General features: G+C 45.9%; 1 protein-coding gene across 1 annotated transcript in view; it reads left to right on the plus strand.

The window, feature by feature from the left end:
* LOC109871183 (UDP-glucuronic acid decarboxylase 1-like) overlaps positions 1 to 19,455 on the plus strand; it is a 120,221-nt gene extending 100,766 nt beyond the window's left edge. The window contains exons 7-12 of the mRNA XM_031806033.1: positions 4,828 to 4,940; positions 5,229 to 5,290; positions 16,056 to 16,116; positions 16,626 to 16,683; positions 16,894 to 16,997; positions 19,321 to 19,455. Of these exons, the coding sequence (XP_031661893.1) occupies positions 4,828 to 4,940; positions 5,229 to 5,290; positions 16,056 to 16,116; positions 16,626 to 16,683; positions 16,894 to 16,997; positions 19,321 to 19,455 (533 nt within the window). The remainder of the gene's footprint in view (positions 1 to 4,827; positions 4,941 to 5,228; positions 5,291 to 16,055; positions 16,117 to 16,625; positions 16,684 to 16,893; positions 16,998 to 19,320) is intronic.
* The last annotated feature ends 4,000 nt before the right edge of the window (positions 19,456 to 23,455 follow it).

Consider the following 23,455-nt stretch of genomic DNA (forward strand, 5'->3'; position numbering starts at 1 on the left):
TCGTCACGTGCGCCAACAGTACAACTTTTAAGTTAAAAAAAAAGTATTAGGTGAACAATAGATAAGTAAAGAAATAAAAACAACAGTAAAAAGGGAGTGAAAAATAACAGTAGCGAGGCTTTATACAGTAACAAGGCTTTATACAGTAGCGAGGCTATAGGAGTAGTGAGGCTATAGGAGTAGCGAGGCTATAGGAGTAGTGAGGCTATAGGAGTAGTGAGGCTATAGGATTAGTGAGGCTATATACAGTAGCGAGGCTTAGTTCAGTAGCAAGGCTATAACAGTAGTGAGGCTATATACAGTAGCGAGGCTATATACAGTAGCAAGGCCATATACAGTAGCGAGGCTTAGTACAGTAGCAAGGCTATAACAGTAGTGAGGCTATAATAGTAGCGAGGCTATATACAGGCACCGGTTAGTCGGGCTGAGGTAGTATGTACATGTAGGTATCGTTAAAGTGACTATGCATATATGATAAACAGAGAGTAGCAGTAGCGTAAAAGAGGGGTTGGCGGGTGTTGGGTGGCGGGTGGCGGGACACAATGCAGATAGTCCGGGTAGCCAATGTGCGGGGGCACCGGTTTGTCAGGCTAATTGAGGTAGTATGTAAATGAATGTATAGTTAAAGTGACTATGTATATATGTTCAACAGAGAGTTGATTGGGGGGGAGCACACAATGCAAATAGTCCGGGTAGCCATTTGATTACCTGTTCATGAGTCTTATGGCTTGGAGGTAAAAACTGTTGAGAAGGCCTTTGGTCCTTGACTTGGCGTTCCGGTACCACTTGCCATGCTTTAGTAGAGATAACAGTCTATGACTGGGGTGGCTGGGGTCTTTGACAATTTTTAGTGCCTTCCTCTGACACCGCCTGACATCCTGGATGGCAGGCAGCTTAGCCCCAGTGATGTACTGGGCCGTACGCACTACTCTCTGTAGTGCCTTGCGGTCGGAGGCCGAGCAGTTGCCGTACCAGGCAGTGATGCAACCATGCTCTCGATGTTGCAGCTGTAGAACCTTTTGAGGATCTGAAGACCCATGCCAAATCTTTTTAGTTTCCTGAGGGGAAATAGGCTTTGTCGTGCATTCTTCACAACTGTCTTGGTGTGTTTGAACCATTCTAGTTTGTTGGTGATGTGGACACCAAGGAAGAAAACTGTATAAAAGGAGAGTGCTGAGACTGGAAAGATTAGTTGGCCCATGGGACAGCTTGGCTTGTTACTTTGTAATAAAGTCTATTTGAATTCACAAGTTCCGGTATCTGAGAAGTATTATTGGCCGAATATTTCCACGACACGTGCAGCCAGAATAACAGCATAGTAGCTGCATTTTTTAAAGTTGTTTTCTGATATTTGGACACATCCATAACAATGAGCTAATGATGTGCGATTTCGCCTGGCAAAGAAAATGTGTTCTCTCGTCAAGACATTGTTGTTCAGAGGAGCTAGCCAACAACACAGCTAACACAATCACTTCAAACTGAAGCTGGAAAGACTGCAAACTAGCTGCACTATTCTATTGATATTTCTTTGTATATATCCATAAAGCTGATTCATGATTTTGAATGGCTGAGAAATGCTGACTGCCTATCTTTTTCGTCCTGACTCCCGACACGTTTGTTACTATGGGACAGCAGGAGATCAGATTTGAATATTGAAACAATGTTGCAAATGCCGGAGAGATAGACTGCAAGGTTTATACAAATCTCTGCAGTTGAAAACTCAATTTTAGTCTAAAAGAAATGTGAGATAATGTCTAGATGCCTTTTATAGTGGAGATCAAGTTTATATAGTGCCTGGCTGGGCTGATGAGACAGTGGATTGCGCAGTCAGATGAAACAGAATAAATAGGCATTTTAACGTCATAGATTTAGCGGGTGGTAACTTGTGGAATAGACATTGGTTAAAACCGCATTCAAGCCAATCAGCATTCAGGGTTAGACCCATCCGTTGTACAAGGGTCAATCTCCTGAGTCCAAACACAGTTTGTAGAAGCTTTTGTGTGGATTAGTTAGAGAAACCATCAGATCAACATGTACTCACTTTGTGTGCAACCTGGGTTGTGTGATCGATTGGTTATCACTTAGGAACAACTCATGCACCATTGGAAGATTGCAAAAGGATCTATCCATCCATTAGATTAGGTCAGCATTTTACATGCAGGGATAGTTTAAGATTGTGGGCCATTGGGAAGTCCAATGCCTGTCCTGAAGAGCTACTGAATTTTGTTTTAGCCCATGACTGGTGTGTTAGTGTTGGGATGGTGCAAAGCCCTGTAGGAGGCCTAACTCTCCAAACCTGGCCGAGAAATCATACAGTGCCTGTATGTGTGCTCAATGTGTATGTGTTTTTGTTTGCGTGTGATTGTAGTCATTTTGTCTGTTTGCTCACCAGAGGGGTATTGATTAGTGATTTACTGAGATTTTTCCAGAACTCTGGCTCTGGAAAGAGAGCCTGATCATAGCAGCGAATAAATACGGGCCAATAATATCTCGGCCAATCAGATAATTTTTGGTCACTATTGCCTGTCCTTTTTTGGAAAATTCACTTGACATCAGAACATACATTGTTTGCCGTGCTTTACAAAGGGAAACAATTATTGGACTTCGAATACATCCTTTAGATCATTCAGAATAAAACATTTTTTTAAATGTTTTTCCGCACAATCACTCATGTTTCTGGTCAATTTACTCAGAGCATATACTGTGCCTTCGAAAAATGTTCAGACCCTTGACTTTTTCCACATTTTGTTACGTTGCAGCCTTATTCTAAAATTGATTTTTTTTTTAATATTCTCAAATCTACACACAATACCCCATAATGACTAAGCAAAAACAGAAATACGTGTTATTTCTTACATTAGTACCCCAGGTCATCTTAGGTTTCATTACATACAGTCGAGAAGAACTACTGAATATAAGATCAGCGTCAACTCACCATCAGTACGACCAAGAATATGTTTTTCGCGACGCGGATCCTGTGTTCTGCCTTACAAACAGGACAACGGAGTGGATCCCATGCAGCGACCCAAAAAAATGACTCCGAAAAAGAGGGAAACGAGGCGGTCTTCTGGTCAGACTCCGGAGACGGGCACACCGTGCACCACTCCCTAGTATTCTTCTTGCCAATGTCCAGTCTCTTGACAACAAGGTTGATGAAATCCGAGCAAGGGTAGCAGTCCAGAGGGACATCAGAGACTGTAACGTTCTTTGCTTCACGGAAACATGGCTCACTGGAGAGACGCTATCCGAGGCGGTGCAGCCAACGGGTTTCTCCACGCATCGCGCCAACAGAAACAAACATCTTTCTGGTAAGAAGAGGGGCGGGGGCGTATGCCTTATGGCTAACGTGACATGGTGTGATGAAAGAAACATACAGGAACTCAAATCCTTCTGTTCACCTGATTTAGAATTCCTCACAATCAAATGTAGACCGCATTATCTACCAAGAGAATTCTCTTCGATTATAATCACAGTGTGTGTGTGTGTGTGTGTGTGTGTGTGTGTGTGTGTGTGTGTGTGTGTGTGTGTGTGTGTGTGTGTGTGTGTGTGTGTGTGTGTGTGTGTGTGTGTGTGTGTGTGCGTGCGTGCGTGCGTGCGTGCGTGTGTGTGTGTGTGTGTGAGTGTGTGAGTGTGAGTGTGAGAGAGAGAGAGAGAGATTGGACACCAGCGCTCGTCCAATCCCCAGAATATGATGTTCTCTGCTTACGTATATTAAATACTCTGGTGTACACAGATCACAATAGACTTTGCATCAGATGGCGAACAACAGATTCTGGAGGAAATCCTTTGAAGACATCTTTTTTTCTATTGACTTTAAAAACAAATGCCAAATGGCGCTAGCATGTTTGATCGGTAAAACAAATGTTTTACTAATCTGTAAAACTCTGAATGGTTGTTTAGGACGCAGTACCGGGTCCAGCGTGTTTGGGTGGAACCCCACCCTCCAAAAATGTTTTCTATAAGATATAAAGTGACATATCATTTGAAAGCTGCAGGACTTTTCTTTGAAAATCTAACTCATATCTTACTGCTGGCAGTGTCATGATAGGAAAAGGGAATGGTAAAATAAGTCTGAAGTTTCTTCACCTGGCTGGGTCTTGTATACAGTACCAGTCAAAAGTTTGGACACATTCCAGGGTTTTTCTTTAGTTTTACTATTTGAAGACATGAAAACTATGAAATAACACATTTTGGCCTGTTGTATCTCAGGCTCTGTAGTAGTCACATTATCCTTTATCAGAATCCCACAGTTCTTACCTTTTCTCTCAGTACTAAGCATGTGTTTGTAGAACTTATAGTTTTGAAATCAAAATGTATGTTATGAGAGTAGTATACAATATTTTGCGTCATTTGGAAAAGGCCATCAGAGTTTAAGAGTTCAAGATTTTATCCTGACTTAATGATCTGATCGTGTGTGCCTGTCTTTAATGTTCTGTAAACAGGTTCAGAAAGGGTATGAATTTTGTGCCTGGTGGTTTTAATCCTCCATATCCACCATATCCATTCGGTATTTGACTAGTCTGATGAAGATAAGCCATAGAGCCTGTAGTTTTACTCTCAACTCTGACTTTCAGTGTATTTGGTTACATTGATTTACTTTATGGTCTGCTCTTCACCTGGTATTAGAAATGTACTGTAAAATGGTAATTACATGACAATAACTCATGAATGACTTAATATCCTCAACCTATCCAGTTGTTTCATCAGTACATTAGGGTAGCCCTATGACACTAAACATAACCCCCTCTTTTGTCCTGTGCCATGGTAGGATTTGTGTACTTCTATTCTCACCCCTCTATTTCCTCTCCCTGTGCCCACAGGAATGAGTGGAGGTGAGGGTGGCACGCATCTTTAACACCTTTGGCTCCCGGATGAACATGAACAATGGCCGCGTGGTCAGAAACTTCATACTGCAGGCTCTACAGGGAGAGGCCCTCACCGTACGTCCACTACTACTAGCACGGTTACTATCTCGCTCACTCTCACTTTTCCTCTGACGCTACTGGTCCCTCACCGATATTTCTGCTCTCACACACTCTACCCCTTTTAGTGTTACTATCACTTCTCAACACCACTCTCACTCATTTTCTGGGCAGTCTGACAGATGGACAGACTGACTTGAATCTCTCTCCCTCCCTCTATGATTCAGCATCTACTACTTTTCTCTGCACATGGTGGACATGACAATAACATTCTTATTATGTTTCATTTCACCTTGTTTTTTATAGGTGTTTGGTAGCGGATCCCAGACGAGGGCTTTCCAGCATGTGAGCCATGCCTGGGTTCATGTGTATTCTTTTTTTGTGTATTTCCATTGGAAGTAGGCTACTTGAAAGTATTTTCAATCATTTCCTATAAGTAGCCTACTATTTGCAAGTATTTTCAAATACTTATTTCATATACAGTACCTGAGTTAAATGCATGTGAGTATTTTCAGATACATGCCAATACTTTCCAACTATATTTCCACATACAGTACATTCCAATATTCAACTACTTGTCTTTTCAAATGAAAAATATCTGAATACTTCGAAATGTATGTTAAAGTCATTTAAATATTTGAAATGGTATTTGAACGCTTCACACACACACATTGTTCGTCTCTCATTTTCTCTCCATTTGTTGCTCTCTGTTTGTGTCTGTGAATCTCTGCATGCAGTTTCTGTGAATGTATTTGACAGATGGCATAAGAATTGTTTATTCAAGTTCTGAATTTAGTGGATAAAGGCGGAAGACAGACTGCCCACTGAGTAGCTTAAAGGGCACTCTCTCTTGAAGAAACAAAATGTTGCTCAGTAGAAAGGGTGTTTGTCTGTAAGGGAAAAATTGTGGCAGTATGTGTTAGTGTTATTTTATTATGTGCTCTATAGGCCCAGACCTTTAAGCATGCTCTCTCCTCTAAGGAAGTGTTGGATAACCATGGAGGGAATCATCCCCAAGCTTTGATGGGCTTAATAATGCTTTCTAGGAATGAAGGTCAAGGTATTTCTAACGCAGACTCGGCCTTGGGTGGAGGGGCGTAGGGGTCTGGATATGCCGACGTAGTAACACTCACAAGAATCTGGAGTCAATGGACATGCGGCTGGCTGGTCATGTGAGCTCTGGCCACGAGTGTTTGGAGGGGAAAAAATAAGTTAGATTTGCTTTACTTACAAAGGTCATGGAATACAATACTAACACCCCCGCTATCGCTCTCTTTTCATCACAAATACACCACCTCATCCACATCCTCAGTCTTCAAAGAGGTTTTTCCGATTGCTGTGCTTGTGTGTGAGAATGATTTTGGGGGGATAATTTAATCAGGCCTGCTTTCATCGACGGTGCCATCTGATCATCTCACAACACAACACACACACATACATGCTGCACTGTAGAAAGGGAGCGATCAGAGGCAGATGGGTATTTGAAGCTCTCCTATCTCCTCCGTGCAAACATTACCTGGAACCTGAATGGCTTTTTCATAAACAGTGGGGGAGCTAGGACCTTCACGTGACCTCTCTTCTAAATTTCCTCTTCTCTCATCCACTTCCTAAGACTTAGCCAGACTTTGCTAAATGACTTCCATAGTCTGTGAATCAGCACATTTTGTGGATTTGGTCGAAACCAACCAAAACTCGATCTACCCTCTGAGTTCCGTTCACAGGTCAAGACACAGGTTGATATTTTATTCCTAAAATAACACAGGAACTGCACTAAGTAGCCGTACCATTTTTTAAAAGGGGATGTAGCAATTGTTCAAAAGGTGTTATTGAATAAAATTACCCTCAAAATCAGTCATGTTCCATCTTTTGGAAAAGCATGATATTGTAACCCACCGTTACAACACATGACTGACTTTCCTCACCTTATCTTACCACAGACTTACCTCATACACTTACCACAGACTTACCCCATACATATAATTCACAGACTTAACTCACATACCTATCTCATCAACATGCCTCACAGACTTACCCCACATAGACATACACTATAAACTCAGCAAAAAAAGAAACATCCCTTTTTCAGGACCCTTTTCTTTCAAAGATAATTCTTAAAAATCCAAATATCTTCATTGTAAAGGGTTTAAACACTGTTTCCCATAAACAATGACTGAACATGCACCTGTGGAACGGTTGTTAAGACACTAACAGCTTACAGATGGTAGGCAATTAAGGTCACAGTTATGAAAACTCAGGACACCTATTTATATACTGTACTCTATACCATCTACTGCATCTTGCCTATGCTGTTCGGCCATCACTCATCCATATATTTATATGTACATATTCTTATTCATTCCTTTGTTGTTGTGAAATTGTTAGATTACTTGTTAGATATTACTGCATGGTCGGGAACTAGAAGCATAAGCATTTCACTACACTCATATTAACATCTGCTAACCATGTGTACAGTGCCTTGCGAAAGTATTCGGCCCCCTTGAACTTTGCGACCTTTTGCCACATTTCAGGCTTCAAACATAAAGATATAAAACTGTATTTTTTGTGAAGAATCAACAACAAGTGGGACACAATCATGAAGTGGAACGACATTTATTGGATATTTCAAACTTTTTTAACAAATCAAAAACTGAAAAATTGGGCTTGCAAAATTATTCAGCCCCTTTACTTTCAGTGCAGCAAACTCTCTCCAGGAGTTCAGTGAGGATCTCTAAATGATCCAATGTTGACCTAAATGACTAATGATGATAAATACAATCCACCTGTGTGTAATCAAGTCTCCGTATAAATGCACCTGCACTGTGATAGTCTCAGAGGTCCGTTAAAAGCGCAGAGAGCATCATGAAGAACAAGGAACACACCAGGCAGGTCCGAGATACTGTTGTGAAGAAGTTTAAAGCCGGATTTGGAAACAAAAAGATTTCCCAAGCTTTAAACATCCCAAGGAGCACTGTGCAAGCGATAATATTGAAATGGAAGGAGTATCAGACCACTGCAAATCTACCAAGACCTGGCCGTCCCTCTAAACTTTCAGCTCATACAAGGAGAAGACTGATCAGAGATGCAGCCAAGAGGCCCATGATCACTCTGGATGAACTGCAGAGATCTACAGCTGAGGTGGGAGACTCTGTCCATAGGACAACAATCAGTCGTATATTGCACAAATCTGGCCTTTATGGAAGAGTGGCAAGAACAAAGCCATTTCTTAAAGATATCCATAAAAAGTGTCGTTTAAAGTTTGCCACAAGACACCTGGGAGACACACCAAACATGTGGAAGAAGGTGCTCTGGTCAGATGAAACCAAAATTGAACTTTTTGGCAACAATGCAAAACGTTATGTTTGGCGTAAAAGCAACACAGCTCATAACCCTGACCACACCATCCCCACTGTCAAACATGGTGGTGGCAGCATCATGGTTTGGGCCTGCTTTTCTTCAGCAGGGACAGGGAAGATGGTTAAAATTGATGGGAAGATGGATGGAGCCAAATACAGGACCATTCTGGAAGAAAACCTGATGGAGTCTGCAAAAGACCTGAGACTGGGACGGAGATTTGTCTTCCAACAAGACAATGATCCAAAACATAAAGCAAAATCTACAATGGAATGGTTCAAAAATAAACATATCCAGGTGTTAGAATGGCCAAGTCAAAGTCCAGACCTGAATCCAATCGAGAGTCTGTGGAAAGAACTGAAAACTGCTGTTCACAAATGCTCTCCATCCAACCTCACTGAGCTCGAGCTGTTTTGCAAGGAGGAATGGGAAAAAATGTCAGTCTCTCGATGTGCAAAACTGATAGAGACATACCCCAAGCGACTTACAGCTGTAATCGCAGCAAAAGGTGGCGCTACAAAGTATTAACTTAAGGGGGCTGAATAATTTTGCACGCCCAATTTTTCAGTTTTTGATTTGTTAAAAATGTTTGAAATATCCAATAAATGTCATTCCACTTCATGATTGTGTCCCACTTGTTGTTGATTCTTCACAAAAAAATACAGTTTTATATCTTTATGTTTGAAGCCTGAAATGTGGCAAAAGGTCGTGAAGTTCAAGGGGGCCAAATACTTTCGCAAGGCACTGTATGTGACCAATAACATTTGATTTGATTTGCATAGTGCCAACTGTAATGTTTGTTGAAGGAGGAATAATGGTCTGGGGCTGTTTTTCATGGTTCGGGCTAGGCTCCTTAGTTCTAGTGAAGAGAAATCTTAATGCAACAGCATACAATGACATTGCAGACGATTCTGTGGTTCCAACTTTGTTGCAACAGTTTGGGGAAGGCCCTTTCCTGTTTCAGCATGTCAATGCCCCAGTGCACAAAGCGAGGTCTATACAGAAATGTTTTGTTGAGATCGGTGTTGAAGAACTTGACTGGCCTGCACAGAACCCTGACCTCAACCCCATTGAACACCTTTCGGGATGAACAGCTACTGAGCCTGTCCCATGTTGAGGACATCATCACCACCTCCTCTCTGTCTAGCAGTAAGTCAAGACAGCAGATCTCGCATCACTTTCCAGGGTGCATTTCACCTACACGGCCGAGGCCTCAGAGGGCCGGAGGGAGACAACGACAACTCCGATACTTTAGCACCTGACCGAGCTGATTCGGTTGAGGTGATGTCACTCATATCTCTTCTCAGTGGAACAATTGACACCCTGAGAAATTGAGGGGGAGATGTGGACCTTTATATATGATTGTGCCAAGTGGCGGGTGGAATGGGCACTCTTTTTCTCATGGCACACTTTCTTTTATTTATTTTTGTGGACTGTCTCTGTCTCTCCTCTCTCTAGTCTGCTGCTCAATTTGAGTACTGTCTTGTTGCTTTAAGGCCAGTTTTTCTTGCAGGAGGTGCAGTAAACTAAAGAGTGAGTTGACAGTGTAATCCATGAATGTTGTCTTGCCCTCTAGCCCTGCTTAGTTTAAACTCCTGCTATCTCGTATATTCTTTCCCCATTACCACACTAAAGCTTGAGAGCACGCTGACAAAATCTTTTTTTTCCCTTTGCGATTGTGTCTGGAAGTTTGTACTGAGCAAAATACCAAATTGGCAAAATAAAACAGATTCCAACGAAGAAAGAAATTATGCTAAAATTATTAGCAAAACGCTCCTGTGTTATTATTCAAAGTGTTTCCTACAGGGCAGTTGTAACTAACCGAGAGACTGAGGCCCTATAAATAAAGACAAAATAATAACAGAACTACGCTGGAGGCATGAATTCAGATTAAACCAAAAAAGGCTTCAACAGATGAATACCTTTGGGTTCATTGATGAAATACACAGACAATGCTGTAAGCACCTGTATTGATGAGAAAACATTTCCGATCACAGTTAAACAAGGCTGCTCCAAAAGGAAGATAACAATCCAAACAAAATAAAAGGAGAGACAAATACATTTAGTTGGAAATACAATAAGTGGACATGTCTTGGTACGTCTTCATTCAAACTAACAGCAAAATGATTCAGCAGTTAGGCTTGGGCTTGTGACATTAGTATGAGGGATTTAGAATATTTCTCTCTGAGGTCATTTAGTTTGGAGGACATGACTGAACGAGTGATCCAGACTTTGTTACCCTGTCCTCTTTGGTAAACTGATGTCATCTTGTGGAGGTGGATGATGTTGAGAGGGAGAGAGGAAACGACAACGCCTTTCCCTCGTCTCTTTTCTGGTAAAAGAAAGAAGAAAGAAAGAACAACTGTGGAGAAAAAGGTCTATATTGATGGATGGCTGGTGAGAAGGGAGCCAGTTGTATTCTCTTCCCAGTAGGAGCATAGTGGTTGTTAGTGACTCAGCCTGGTGAACTTCAGTGGCATTAACACAAAGGTCACGACACTACATTTCTCTCTATGCAGCAAGCTACAGGGACCTCACGCTGCTGATTAGAGTGGCCAAGACACACACGTGCAAGCAGACGCATGCACAGATGGACACGCTCGCGCTCATGCTTCCAGGCATGGGCACACACTCTCTTGCGCACAAACACACACAGGCACACTAGACCCTGTCTCTGCAGTTAGCCCAACCGATCAATGTGCACAAGCAGTAAGTTAAAAACGTTGTAATGTAGGTGACTCTAGATTCAATCCAATTGTTTTATCATGTTAGACTCTTCTTTAAAACCTGTTTGTGAGAACAACACCGGAGGCACTCAGCATTAGCAATAGGGCTGGGAATTGCCAGGGACCTCACGATACGATATTATCATGATACTTAGGTGCCGATACGATATGTATTGCGATTCTCACGATTCTATATGTATTGCGTTTGGATGCTGTGATTTTACTGCGACTCGATGTTCCAAACATGTTCAGCACACGTCTGCTGCAGTTGGATGAGAACGACTTCTGATCAGTCATGCAAATAAAAGCGCTGTAAACAAATTGTTTCTCTATTTAAGAAGATGGAGGACAAGCTATGAAGGAAAGGTACTGGAGTTTTTGTTCAGGTACAGCCAACTAGCGCAAAAATAATATTGCGATATTGTCAAAACGATATGATATATCGTAAAAAAGAATATCCAGATGTGAAACTGTATAAATGTTTCCCCATGACTAATTCCCAATATCACTTGTAGACTCGGAGACAAACGTAGGGAAGGAGAAATCGACAAAAGTAGATTCTTTAGTGGAGTTTGGTTCAGTTTGGTGTACCTGGAGGGGATGCATGGTTTTAGACAGCCTCAAATTCATTCACAATTGATATAATGGGAGTGTTAAAATGTCTGCTGCATTAGGTCTGGTTTTGATCCTCCTTCCGGCTACAAGGTGTGCATAATGTGAGCCTGGTTTCCAGACAGTACTTCTCTAGCCCTGGGATAAATAAGCAGACAAAGGTAAATGTTGTTTTGCTAGATTGTTGCTGGCTGGGTTTTAATCTCCCGTCGACAAAGACTGTGTTCCCTGAGTTCTAATTCCACCCAAAGCCTCTTTGGTGCTATAGGGACTGCCCACCTACTCGCTTTTCTAACTGACAGACGTGACATACTGTGTTTGGCCGCTTGTGATATATTAACCTAGCCTTGGGGGCTTACACACACACACTCCCACTTTACGATACTGTAGTAGAATACACACGTGTGCTTTCTCTCTCTCTCTCTTCACACATATTGACATTTATAGAACCACACATGCAAGCATTCACTCTTCTCATCCGCATGGACCTTTGGTCTTCCTTTCCTCTGTGTGTCTTTGTGTTGTGTTGGATCTCTCTGATGGACGTGTCTGTCTGTATATTATCTGTGTGATGTTAGCTTCTCTGTTCCATCCTGTTTTATATCTCTCAGTAGAACTTCACAAACCAGGCTAAAATCTCTGGCTTTAATGGTGTTCCGTACAACCCTCAGAGGTTGGCAAAGATGTCCACATTAAAGTTGGTTGAAAGCCGTTGTAGTGAGCGCTGCCTTTTCCCCAATGTGTTGGTTGTGAGAGTTTTATTGTGTGTGTGTGTGTGTGTGTGTGTGTGTGTGTGTGTGTGTGTGTGTGTGTGTGTGTGTGTGTGTGTGTGTGTGTGTGTGTGTGTGTGTGTGTGTGTGTGTGTGTGTGTGTGTGTGTGTGAGAGAGAGTAAGAGAGAGAGAGAGCATGTACGTGCTTTCACCAGTGTGTTAATGTGTTGGAGTGAGTTTGTGTTAATAGAATGCGAGCCTAGGAGATTGAGAATGTGTTATGGAGTGCGGTAATAAACCTCTGACTTGCTTCCCCTCGTGCACTCAGCTCATTCTGTGACTCTTCTGGCATAACAGCCAGTGGACTGCTTTGTTGATGGACCACTGAAGCACCAGATACAGACCCAAACACCAGACCTAGATAGGCTCTCTGACCCGTGAGAGCTGAGGGGAGATGATGGCAGCAACTTAGTTTAAAGAGAATACATGACTCCTGTGGACACACAATAACAAACACACACTATAATCAGAGATTAGCTGTCTGCATCTAGACAGAGAGAGATAGAGACAACCTCCTCAGTATGGTGAAACAGCATCACAGCTCTACCAGGCCTCCTCACACCACAACGATGTCTGACGCTATGATAAACCGCTGTGTCTGGAGCAGGGGAGGGAGTAGCCTAATGAATAAAGGAAATTATTGATGCAGAGGAGGGGAAATGAGGGGTCAGCATTCTCAATTCATATGCAAACCAGGGTCCTTAACAAGCCGTGCCTAATGCGCTCATGAGTCTTAATTACTCTGAGACGTGTTAACCCCGCATTGGTTTCCACTTCTGTCTCATCCATTCAAATGTGACAATTTTATAATCACCAGTCTGTTCAGGATCATCAGCACACACGCCTTGTCCACACACTCATTCACTCACACACACACACACACACGAGGTAATGGAGAGCATTTCTTCTGAGTCAAAATGGTTCTAGTAATCAATATGTGTGATCCATGCAAAGAGACAGGGGCTAACCAGGTCCCAGGGGAAGAGACAGGGACTATGTAGACCAGGTCCCAGGGGAAGAGACAGGGACTATCCAGACCAGGTCCCAGGGGAAGAGACAGGGACTATCCAGACCAGGTCCCAGGGAAAGAGACAGGGACTATCCAGACCAGGTCCCAGGGAAAGAGACAGGGGCTACGTAGACCAGGTCCCAGGGGAAGAGACAGGGGCTATGTAGACCAGGTCCCAGGGGAAGAGACAGGGGCTATGTAGACCAGATCCCAGTGGAAGAGACAGGGACTATCCAGACCAGATCCCAGGGGAAGAGACAGGGGCTACGTAGACCAGGTCCCAGGGATAGAGACAGGACTATCCAGACCAGGTCCCAGGGAAAGAGACAGGGACTATCCTGACCAGGTCCCAGGGGAAGAGACAGGGGCTACGTAGACCAGGTCCCAGGGGAAGAGACAGGGGCTATGTTGGCCAGGTCCCAGGGGAAGAGACAGGGGCTACGTAGACCAGGTCCCAGGGAAAGAGACAGGGGCTACGTAGACCAGGTCCCAGGGGAAGAGACAGGGGCTACGTAGACCAGGTCCCAGGGGAAGAGACAGGGGCTATGTAGACCAGGTACCAGGGGAAGAGACAGGGGCTACGTAGACCAGGTCCCAGGGGAAGAGACAGGGGCTATGTAGACCAGGTCCCAGGGGAAGAGACAGGGGCTACGTAGACCAGGTCCCAGGGGAAGAGACAGGGGCTATGTAGACCAGGTACCAGGGGAAGAGACAGGGGCTACGTAGACCAGGTCCCAGGGGAAGAGACAGGGGCTATGTAGACCAGGTCCCAGGGGAAGAGACAGGGGCTACGTAGACCAGGTCCCAGGGAAAGAGACAGGGGCTACGTAGACCAGGTCCCAGGGGAAGAGACAGGGGCTACGTAGACCAGGTCCCAGGGGAAGAGACAGGGGCTACGTAGACCAGGTCCCAGGGGAAGAGACAGGGGCTATGTAGACCAGGTCCTAGGGGAAGAGACAGGGGCTATGTAGACCAGGTCCCAGGGGAAGAGACAGGGGCTATGTAGACCAGGTCCCAGGGGAAGAGACAGGGGCTATGTAGACCAGATCCCAGTGGAAGAGACAGGGACTATCCAGACCAGATCCCAGGGGAAGAGACAGGGGCTACGTAGACCAGGTCCCAGGGAAAGAGACAGGGACTATCCAGACCAGGTCCCAGGGAAAGAGACAGGGACTATCCTGACCAGGTCCCAGGGGAAGAGACAGGGGCTTCGTAGACCAGGTCCCAGGGGAAGAGACAGGGGCTATGTTGGCCAGGTCCCAGGGGAAGAGACAGGGGCTACGTAGACCAGGTCCCAGGGAAAGAGACAGGGGCTACGTAGACCAGGTCCCAGGGGAAGAGACAGGGGCTACGTAGACCAGGTCCCAGGGGAAGAGACAGAGGCTATGTAGACCAGGTACCAGGGGAAGAGACAGGGGCTACATAGACCAGGTCCCAGGGGAAGAGACAGGGGCTATGTAGACCAGGTCCCAGGGGAAGAGACAGGGGATACGTAGACCAGGTCACAGGGGAAGAGACAAGGGCTACGTAGACCAGGTCCCAGGGGAAGAGACAGGGGCTACGTAGACCAGGTCCCAGGGAAAGAGACAGGGCTACGTAGACCAGGTCCCAGGGGAAGAGACAGGGGCTATGTAGACCAGGTACTAGGGGAAGAGACAGGGTCTACGTAGACCAGGTCCCAGGGGAAGAGACAGGGGCTACGTAGACCAGGTCCCAGGGGAAGAGACAGGGGCTATGTAGACCAGGTCCCAGGGGAAGAGACAGGGGCTACGTAGACCAGGTCCCAGGGGAAGAGACAGGGGCTATGTAGACCAGGTCCCAGGGGAAGAGACAGGGGCTATGTAGACCAGGTCCCAGGGGAAGAGACAGGGGCTACGTAGACCAGGTCCCAGGGGAAGAGACAGGGGCTACGTAGACCAGGTACCAGGGGAAGAGGCAGGGGCTACGTAGACCAGGTCCCAGGGGAAGAGACAGGGGCTACGTAGACCAGGTCCCAGGGGAAGAGACAGGGGCTACGTAGACCAGGTCCCAGGGAAAGAGACAGGGCTACGTAGACCAGGTCCCAGGGGAAGAGACAGGGGCTACGTAGACCAGGTCCCAGGGGAAGAGACAGGGGCTATGTAGACCAGGTACTAGGGGAAGAGACAGGGGCTACGTAGACCCGGTCCCAGGGGAAGAGACAGGGGCTACGTAGACCAGGTCCCAGGGGAAGAGACAGGGGCTATGTAGACCAGGTCCCAGGGGAAGAGACAGGGGCTATGTAGACCAGGTCCCAGGGGAAGAGACAGGGGCTATGTAGACCAGGTCCCAGGGGAAGAGACAGGGGCTATGTAGACCAGGTCCCAGGGGAAGAGACAGGGGCTACGTAGACCAGGTCCCAGGGGAAGAGACAGGGGCTACGTAGACCAGGTCCCAGGGGAAGAGACAGGGGCTACGTAGACCAGGTCCCAGGGGAAGAGACAGGGGCTATGTAGACCAGTGTATAGGTAGTCATCTTAGCTCCATGGCAGTTGGTGTAACATTTGTACTGAGTGTGTTCTCTGCTGCCTGTCTGTGTTCACTCGCACAGCCTGATGATATGAATCTCTCTGTCACGTCTCTCTCTCCTCTCTCCCTCTCTCTCTCTCTCTCTCTCTCTCTCTCTCTTTCTCTCTCTCTCTCTAGTGATCTCGTGAATGGTCTGGTGTCGTTGATGAACAGTAACATCAGCAGCCCAGTCAACCTGGTGAGTTTGTCCGTTACTCTTGAATCCAAACATTATAACGGTATCATCTATATTTGTGTGTAATTTAATGTATTTTTGAATTGTCAAAGCAAATGGATGATGATTAGTAAAAAGAAAAATTACACTAACATATGACTACTGTTGTTTTAGTCATACTGTGAGCTGTGTAGCTATTCAGACGGTTCTATATAGTACCTGTCAGGCAATGGATGTTACAGAATGGTAGCTATTCAGCCAGTTCACTTTGACATAATGTTTAGAGATGTGACAGTAGTAGGAGAGGTCTTGTAGAAAGAGACTTGCTGACGTACATTATTGAAACAGACACACCAGGGTTGTGCTCTGACCAACCAAATTGTTGTGCTTTGACACTGGGAGGTCGGTGTGTAGCAATCCGCTAAATTGCTTTTGAAAGGGTGTGTGCACTTTCAACTTTCTGTCTGTGTGTGTTTGCATCTTCTTGTGTTTGTGTTGATTTTCTGTGCTAAGTTCATGTAATCTGCCTGTAGGGGAACCCAGAAGAACACACCATATTGGAGTTTGCTGAGCTCATCAGGAGTCTGGTGGGTGAGTGTCAGATCAACAGACAAGCCCTGTGCAACAACACTTTTCCTTATCCTTCCCCTTGCTCCTTATCTTTCTTACTTTTTCTCTTTCAAGCTTTCTTCCTCTCTCTACAAATATAATAGATTGCTGCTGTTCTAGGTTGGACTTGTACCTAACTGTACCCTTCTCTACCTCCCACTTTTCTCCACACACAATCACACTCACACACAGTGAGCCGCAGTCAGATCCAGTTCCTTCCAGAGGGGCAGGACGACCCTCAGAGGCGACGGCCCGACATCCCCAAAGCCAAGATAATGCTAGGCTGGGAACCTGTGGTCAGTACATAAACACACATGCCAATGCTAGACACACACACACACACACGCATGCACACACACACTAGATACAGACTCACGCTAGACACAAACACACACATACACACACGACTGCATGCACACACATACACTCATGCGGCTAGACATACTCTCAATGTATTTGATCACACTACTACACACAACAATCTTCCATCAGACTTGTGCGTAATGTCAAAGGAGTGAATTGCTGTGTCATAGCTCACACAGGGTTGGCTGTACATATTGTATTCAACATTGAACATGTTGTCTATGACATGAATGAAAACACAGTACACTGAGGGAGGTATACAACCGCTCACCGGACAGTTTATTAGGTACACCACACCGTTCACAAAAATGGGTCGCGCCTGCAGACAGTGAGTCACGTGGCCGTGGCTTGTTATATAAAGCAGGCAGACAGGCATTCAGTTACTATTCCATTGAACAAAATGGTGAGAACGAGTGACCTAATCAGCTTTGAGCGTGGTATGATTGACGGTGCCATGCGTGCTGCTTCCAGTACCTCAGAAACATCTGTCCTACTGGGTTTTTCAGGCAGGACGAAGGTCTGGGCTTTACCATGAATGGAGTGACAATCAAAAAACATCCAGTCAACGGCAGTCCTGTGGGCGAAAACAGCTCATTGATTAGAATGGCAAGAATCGCGCAAGCTAATAGGCGGGCCACAAACAGACAAATAACGGTGCAGTACAACAGTGGTGTGCAGAACGACATCTCTGAACGCACAACTCAATACTTGTCACGAATGGCTACTGCAGCAGACGACCACACTGGGTTCCACTCCTGTCCACTAAAAACAAGAAGAAGTGGCTCCAGTGGGCACGCAATCACCAACACTGGACAATTGAGGAGTGGAAAAACATTGCCTGGAACATGAAGGTGAGTTCAGTCTACTTGAGTGGCCTATGGAGTCCCCAGACCTCAACCCAATAGAGCATCTTTGGGATGAAATGGAACGGGCTGTTCCCAGCATGAATGTACCGCCGTCCAATCTGCAGCAACTGCGTGATGCCATCATGTCAGCGTGGACCAACATCCCTGTGGAACATTTGCAACACCAGGTAGAATGCCCCAAATAATTCAGGTTGTTCTGGAGGCAAAGGGCGTCCTGACCCAGTACTTGATGGGTATACCTAATAAACTGTCTGGTGAGTGTATAATACCACTCAGTATTGAAACATGCCTGTCACTCACTCTCACCAGTGATTCACCATTTACTCAATGCACTGCTGTCACATCACACTGCCCAGAGAGGTGGAGGGGGGGTGGTGCATTATGGGGGATGTAGTTTGACACTGTCTGGGGGTTGGATATAGGGGATCCCCAGGTGATGTTCTTTGAGACTACTATGATTGTTTGTGTTTTACGTGCGCTTGGACGTGCATGTGAAATTGTGCGTGTGTGTGTTTCTGTGCATAAACACCATATATACAAAAGTATGTGGGCCCCCCATCAAATTAGTAGATTTGGCTATTTCTGCCACACCCGTTGCGGACAGGGGCACACAGGCATGCAATCGAGCACACAGGCATGCAATCTCCATAGACAAACATTGGCTGTATAATGGCCTTACTGAATAGCTCAGTGACTTTCAATGTGGCACCGTCATAGGATGCCACCTTTCCAACAAGTCAGTTCGTCAAATTTCTGCCCTGCTACTGTAGATCTGCCCCAGTCACCTGTGCTGTTACTGTGAAGTGCTGTTACTGTGAAGTGGAAACGTGAAATGGTAGGCCACACAAGCTCACAGAATGGGAGCGCCGAATGCTGAAGCTCGTAGTGCGTAAAAACCATCTGTCCTTTTTTGCAACACTCACTATCAATCAATCAATCCAATTTTGTTTGTCACATGCGCCGAATACAACAGGTGTAGACCTTACAGTGAAATGCTTATTACAAGCCCTTAACCAACAATGCAGTTTTAAGGAAAAAAATGTTCAAGTATTTACTCAAATAAACTGAAGTAGACAATTGACTGGCCCCATCGAACACTTTTGGGATGAATTGGAACGGCAGTTCTAATCGGCCAACATCAGTGTCCGACCTCACTAATGTTCTTGTGGCTGAATGGAAGCATGTCCCCACCGCAATGTTTCCGACATCTGGTAGAAAGCCTTCCCAGAAGAGTGGAAGCTGTTATAGAAGCAGAAGGGGAACCAACTCCATATTAATGGCCATGACTTTAGAATGAGATGTTTGACGAGCAGGTGTCCACATACTTTTGGTCATGTAGTGTATGTGTCTATGTATGTGTGTGTTCATGTGTATGTTGCTGTGTTGCCAGGTACCGTTGGAGGAAGGCCTGAACAAGACCATCCAGTACTTCAGCCGGGAGCTGGAGCACCAGGCTAACAACCAGTACATCCCCAAGCCCAAGGCAGCCCGCCAGAAGAAAGGACAACCCAGACACCACAACTGAGCTCAGGGGGTCAAGGTTCACGTCATTCCCAAAGGCTGCTGGGTCACTGGAGGACTCAGGACCCTCCTCAGAGGAGGAGCGAAGACAAAGACAACATATAAATGTCCTGTATCTTCTGTTGTTTTTTGCTGTGACGTTTGTGACATGAGAACTCAAACTGTCCCACCATAGAGACACTACCGTGGGAGATTTATTTTCAGGCAGATAGACTAGCCTGAATGAAAGAATAGGAATCACAAACATGACAACGATCAGAATCCAGTCTTGCACTCTGGGTTTTTTGTCAATAGACATTTTTTGTTATTTAAGAGCAGGCTTGAGAGAAGTGTTTTGTTACGTTATCTACTCTGTGCAGTTTCTGTTATGTTTTGTTTGTTTGACGTTATCTATTTTATCTTTCTTGTTTCCTGTCTCTTAAGTAAAATACTGCTTTGTATTCCAACCATTGGTACATTGGAGGAGAGGAGGGGTGAAGGAGAGTGAGCCTCAGTGTTGTGCTTTGCCCTGGTGCCGTTCAGTGAGCCGTCAGCCTGGACACAAACACACACCAGGAGTGTGTTTCTGCGTCACTGTGAGCGTGTTGTGGTTCTATCGGAGTATCCTTTGTGAAAGCTCTACTGTCAAATTGGAAATCCAGAAATGTTATATAATTAATTTCAGGTGAAGATGCTATTTTAATACAAATATTTCCAATAATATGTCTCCCATGTGTTACTTGGGAGAGGAGGAGAGGGAGGTTGTTTAGGGTTAGTAGAGGAGGAGAGGGAGGTTCATTAGGGTTAGTAGAGGAGGAGAGGGAGGTTCATTGGGGTTAGTAGAGGAGGAGAGGGAGGTTGATTAGGGTTAGTAGAGGAGGAGAGGGAGGTTGATTGGGGTTAGTAGAGGAGGAGGTTCATTGGGGTTAGTAGAGGAGGAGAGGGAGGTTGATTAGGGTTAGTAGAGGAGGAGGTTCATTGGGGTTAGTAGAGGAGGAGAGGGAGGTTGATTGGGTTAATAGAGGAGGAGAGGGAGGTTGATTGGGGTTAGTAGAGGAGGAGAGGGAGGTTCATTAGGGTTAGTAGAGGAGGAGGTTGATTGGGGTTAGTAGAGGAGGAGAGGGAGGTTGATTAGGGTTAGTAGAGGAGGAGAGGGAGGTTGATTAGGGTTAATAGAGGAGGAGGTTCATTGGGGTTAGTAGAGGAGGAGAGGGAGGTTGATTGGGGTTAGTAGAGGAGGAGAGGGAGGTTCATTAGGGTTAGTAGAGCAGGAGAGGGATGTTAATTGGGGTTAATAGAGGAGGAGAGGTAGGTTCATTGGGGTTAGTAGAGGAGGAGAGGGAGGTTCATTGGGGTTAGTAGAGGAGGAGAGGGAGGTTCATTGGGGTTAGTAGAGCCGGAGAGGGAGGTTCATTGGGGTTAGTAGAGCCGGAGAGGGAGGTTCATTGGGGTTAGTAGAGGAGGAGAGGGAGGTTCATTGGGGTTAGTAGAGGAGGAGAGGGAGGTTGATTGGGTTAATAGAGGAGGAGAGGGAGGTTCATTGGGGTTAGTAGAGGAGGAGAGGGAGGTTCATTAGGGTTAGTAGAGGAGGAGGTTCATTGGGGTTAATAGAGGAGGAGAGGGAGGTTGATTAGGGTTAGTAGAGGAGGAGAGGGAGGTTCATTAGGGTTAGTAGAGGAGGAGGTTCATTGGGGTTAGTAGAGGAGGAGAGGGAGGTTGATTGGGGTTAGTAGAGGAGGAGAGGGAGGTTGATTTGGGTTAGTAGAGGAGGAGAGGGAGGTTCATTAGGGTTAGTAGAGGAGGAGGTTCATTGGGGTTAGTAGAGGAGGAGAGGGAGGTTGATTGGGGTTAGTAGAGGAGGAGAGGGAGGTTCATTAGGGTTAGTAGAGGAGGAGGTTCATTGGGGTTAGTAGAGGAGGAGAGGGAGGTTGATTGGGGTTAGTAGAGGAGGAGAGGGAGGTTGATTGGGGTTAGTAGAAGAGGAGAGGGAGGTTCATTAGGGTTAGTAGAGGAGGAGAGGGAGGTTGATTGGGGTTAGTAGAGGAGGAGAGGGAGGTTGATTGGGGTTAGTAGAGGAGGAGAGGGAGGTTCATTAGGGTTAGTAGAGGAGGAGAGGGAGGTTGATTGGGGTTAGTAGAGGAGGAGAGGGAGGTTGATTGGGGTTAGTAGAGGAGGAGGTTCATTGGGGTTAGTAGAGGAGGAGAGGGAGGTTGATTGGGGTTAGTAGAGGAGGAGAGGGAGGTTCATTAGGGTTAGTAGAGGAGGAGGTTCATTGGGGTTAGTAGAGGAGGAGAGGGAGGTTGATTGGGGTTAGTAGAGGAGGAGAGGGAGGTTGATTGGGGTTAGTAGAGGAGGAGAGGGAGGTTCATTAGGGTTAGTAGAGGAGGAGAGGGAGGTTGATTGGGGTTAGTAGAGGAGGAGAGGGAGGTTCATTAGGGTTAGTAGAGGAGGAGAGGGAGGTTCATTGGGGTTAGTAGAGGAGGAGAGGGAGGTTGATTGGGGTTAGTAGAGGAGGAGAGGGAGGTTCATTAGGGTTAGTAGAGGAGGAGAGGGAGGTTGATTGGGGTTAGTAGAGGAGGAGAGGGAGGTTCATTGGGGTTAGTAGAAAAGGAGAAGGAGGTTCATTGGGGTTAGTAGAAAAGGAGAAGGAGGTTGATTGGGGTTAATAGAGGAGGAGGTTCATTGGGGTTAGTAGAGGAGGAGAGGGAGGTTCATTGGGGTTAGTAGAGGAGGAGAGGGAGGTTAATTGGGGTTAGTAGAGCAGGAGAGGGAGGTTAATTGGGGTTAATAGAGGAGGAGAGGTAGGTTCATTGGGGTTAGTAGAGGAGGAGAGGGAGGTTCATTGGGGTTAGTAGAGGAGGAGGTTCATTGGGGTTAGTAGAGCCGGAGAGGGAGGTTGATTAGGGTTAGTAGAGGAGGAGAGGGAGGTTCATTAGGGTTAGTAGAGGAGGAGGTTCATTGGGGTTAGTAGAGGAGGAGAGGGAGGTTGATTGGGGTTAGTAGAGGAGGAGAGGGAGGTTGATTGGGGTTAGTAGAGGAGGAGAGGGAGGTTCATTAGGGTTAGTAGAGGAGGAGGTTCATTGGGGTTAGTAGAGGAGGAGAGGGAGGTTGATTGGGGTTAGTAGAGGAGGAGAGGGAGGTTCATTAGGGTTAGTAGAGGAGGAGGTTCATTGGGGTTAGTAGAGGAGGAGAGGGAGGTTGATTGGGGTTAGTAGAGGAGGAGAGGGAGGTTGATTGGGGTTAGTAGAAGAGGAGAGGGAGGTTCATTAGGGTTAGTAGAGGAGGAGAGGGAGGTTGATTGGGGTTAGTAGAGGAGGAGAGGGAGGTTGATTGGGGTTAGTAGAGGAGGAGAGGGAGGTTCATTAGGGTTAGTAGAGGAGGAGAGGGAGGTTGATTGGGGTTAGTAGAGGAGGAGAGGGAGGTTGATTGGGGTTAGTAGAGGAGGAGGTTCATTGGGGTTAGTAGAGGAGGAGAGGGAGGTTGATTGGGGTTAGTAGAGGAGGAGAGGGAGGTTCATTAGGGTTAGTAGAGGAGGAGGTTCATTGGGGTTAGTAGAGGAGGAGAGGGAGGTTGATTGGGGTTAGTAGAGGAGGAGAGGGAGGTTGATTGGGGTTAGTAGAGGAGGAGAGGGAGGTTCATTAGGGTTAGTAGAGGAGGAGAGGGAGGTTGATTGGGGTTAGTAGAGGAGGAGAGGGAGGTTCATTAGGGTTAGTAGAGGAGGAGAGGGAGGTTCATTGGGGTTAGTAGAGGAGGAGAGGGAGGTTGATTGGGGTTAGTAGAGGAGGAGAGGGAGGTTCATTAGGGTTAGTAGAGGAGGAGAGGGAGGTTGATTGGGGTTAGTAGAGGAGGAGAGGGAGGTTCATTGGGGTTAGTAGAAAAGGAGAAGGAGGTTCATTGGGGTTAGTAGAAAAGGAGAAGGAGGTTGATTGGGGTTAATAGAGGAGGAGGTTCATTGGGGTTAGTAGAGGAGGAGAGGGAGGTTCATTGGGGTTAGTAGAGGAGGAGAGGGAGGTTAATTGGGGTTA

The sequence above is a fragment of the Oncorhynchus kisutch genome, linkage group LG26 (genome assembly GCF_002021735.2).
Source record: "Oncorhynchus kisutch isolate 150728-3 linkage group LG26, Okis_V2, whole genome shotgun sequence".
Classification (NCBI taxonomy): Eukaryota; Metazoa; Chordata; class Actinopteri; order Salmoniformes; family Salmonidae; genus Oncorhynchus; species Oncorhynchus kisutch.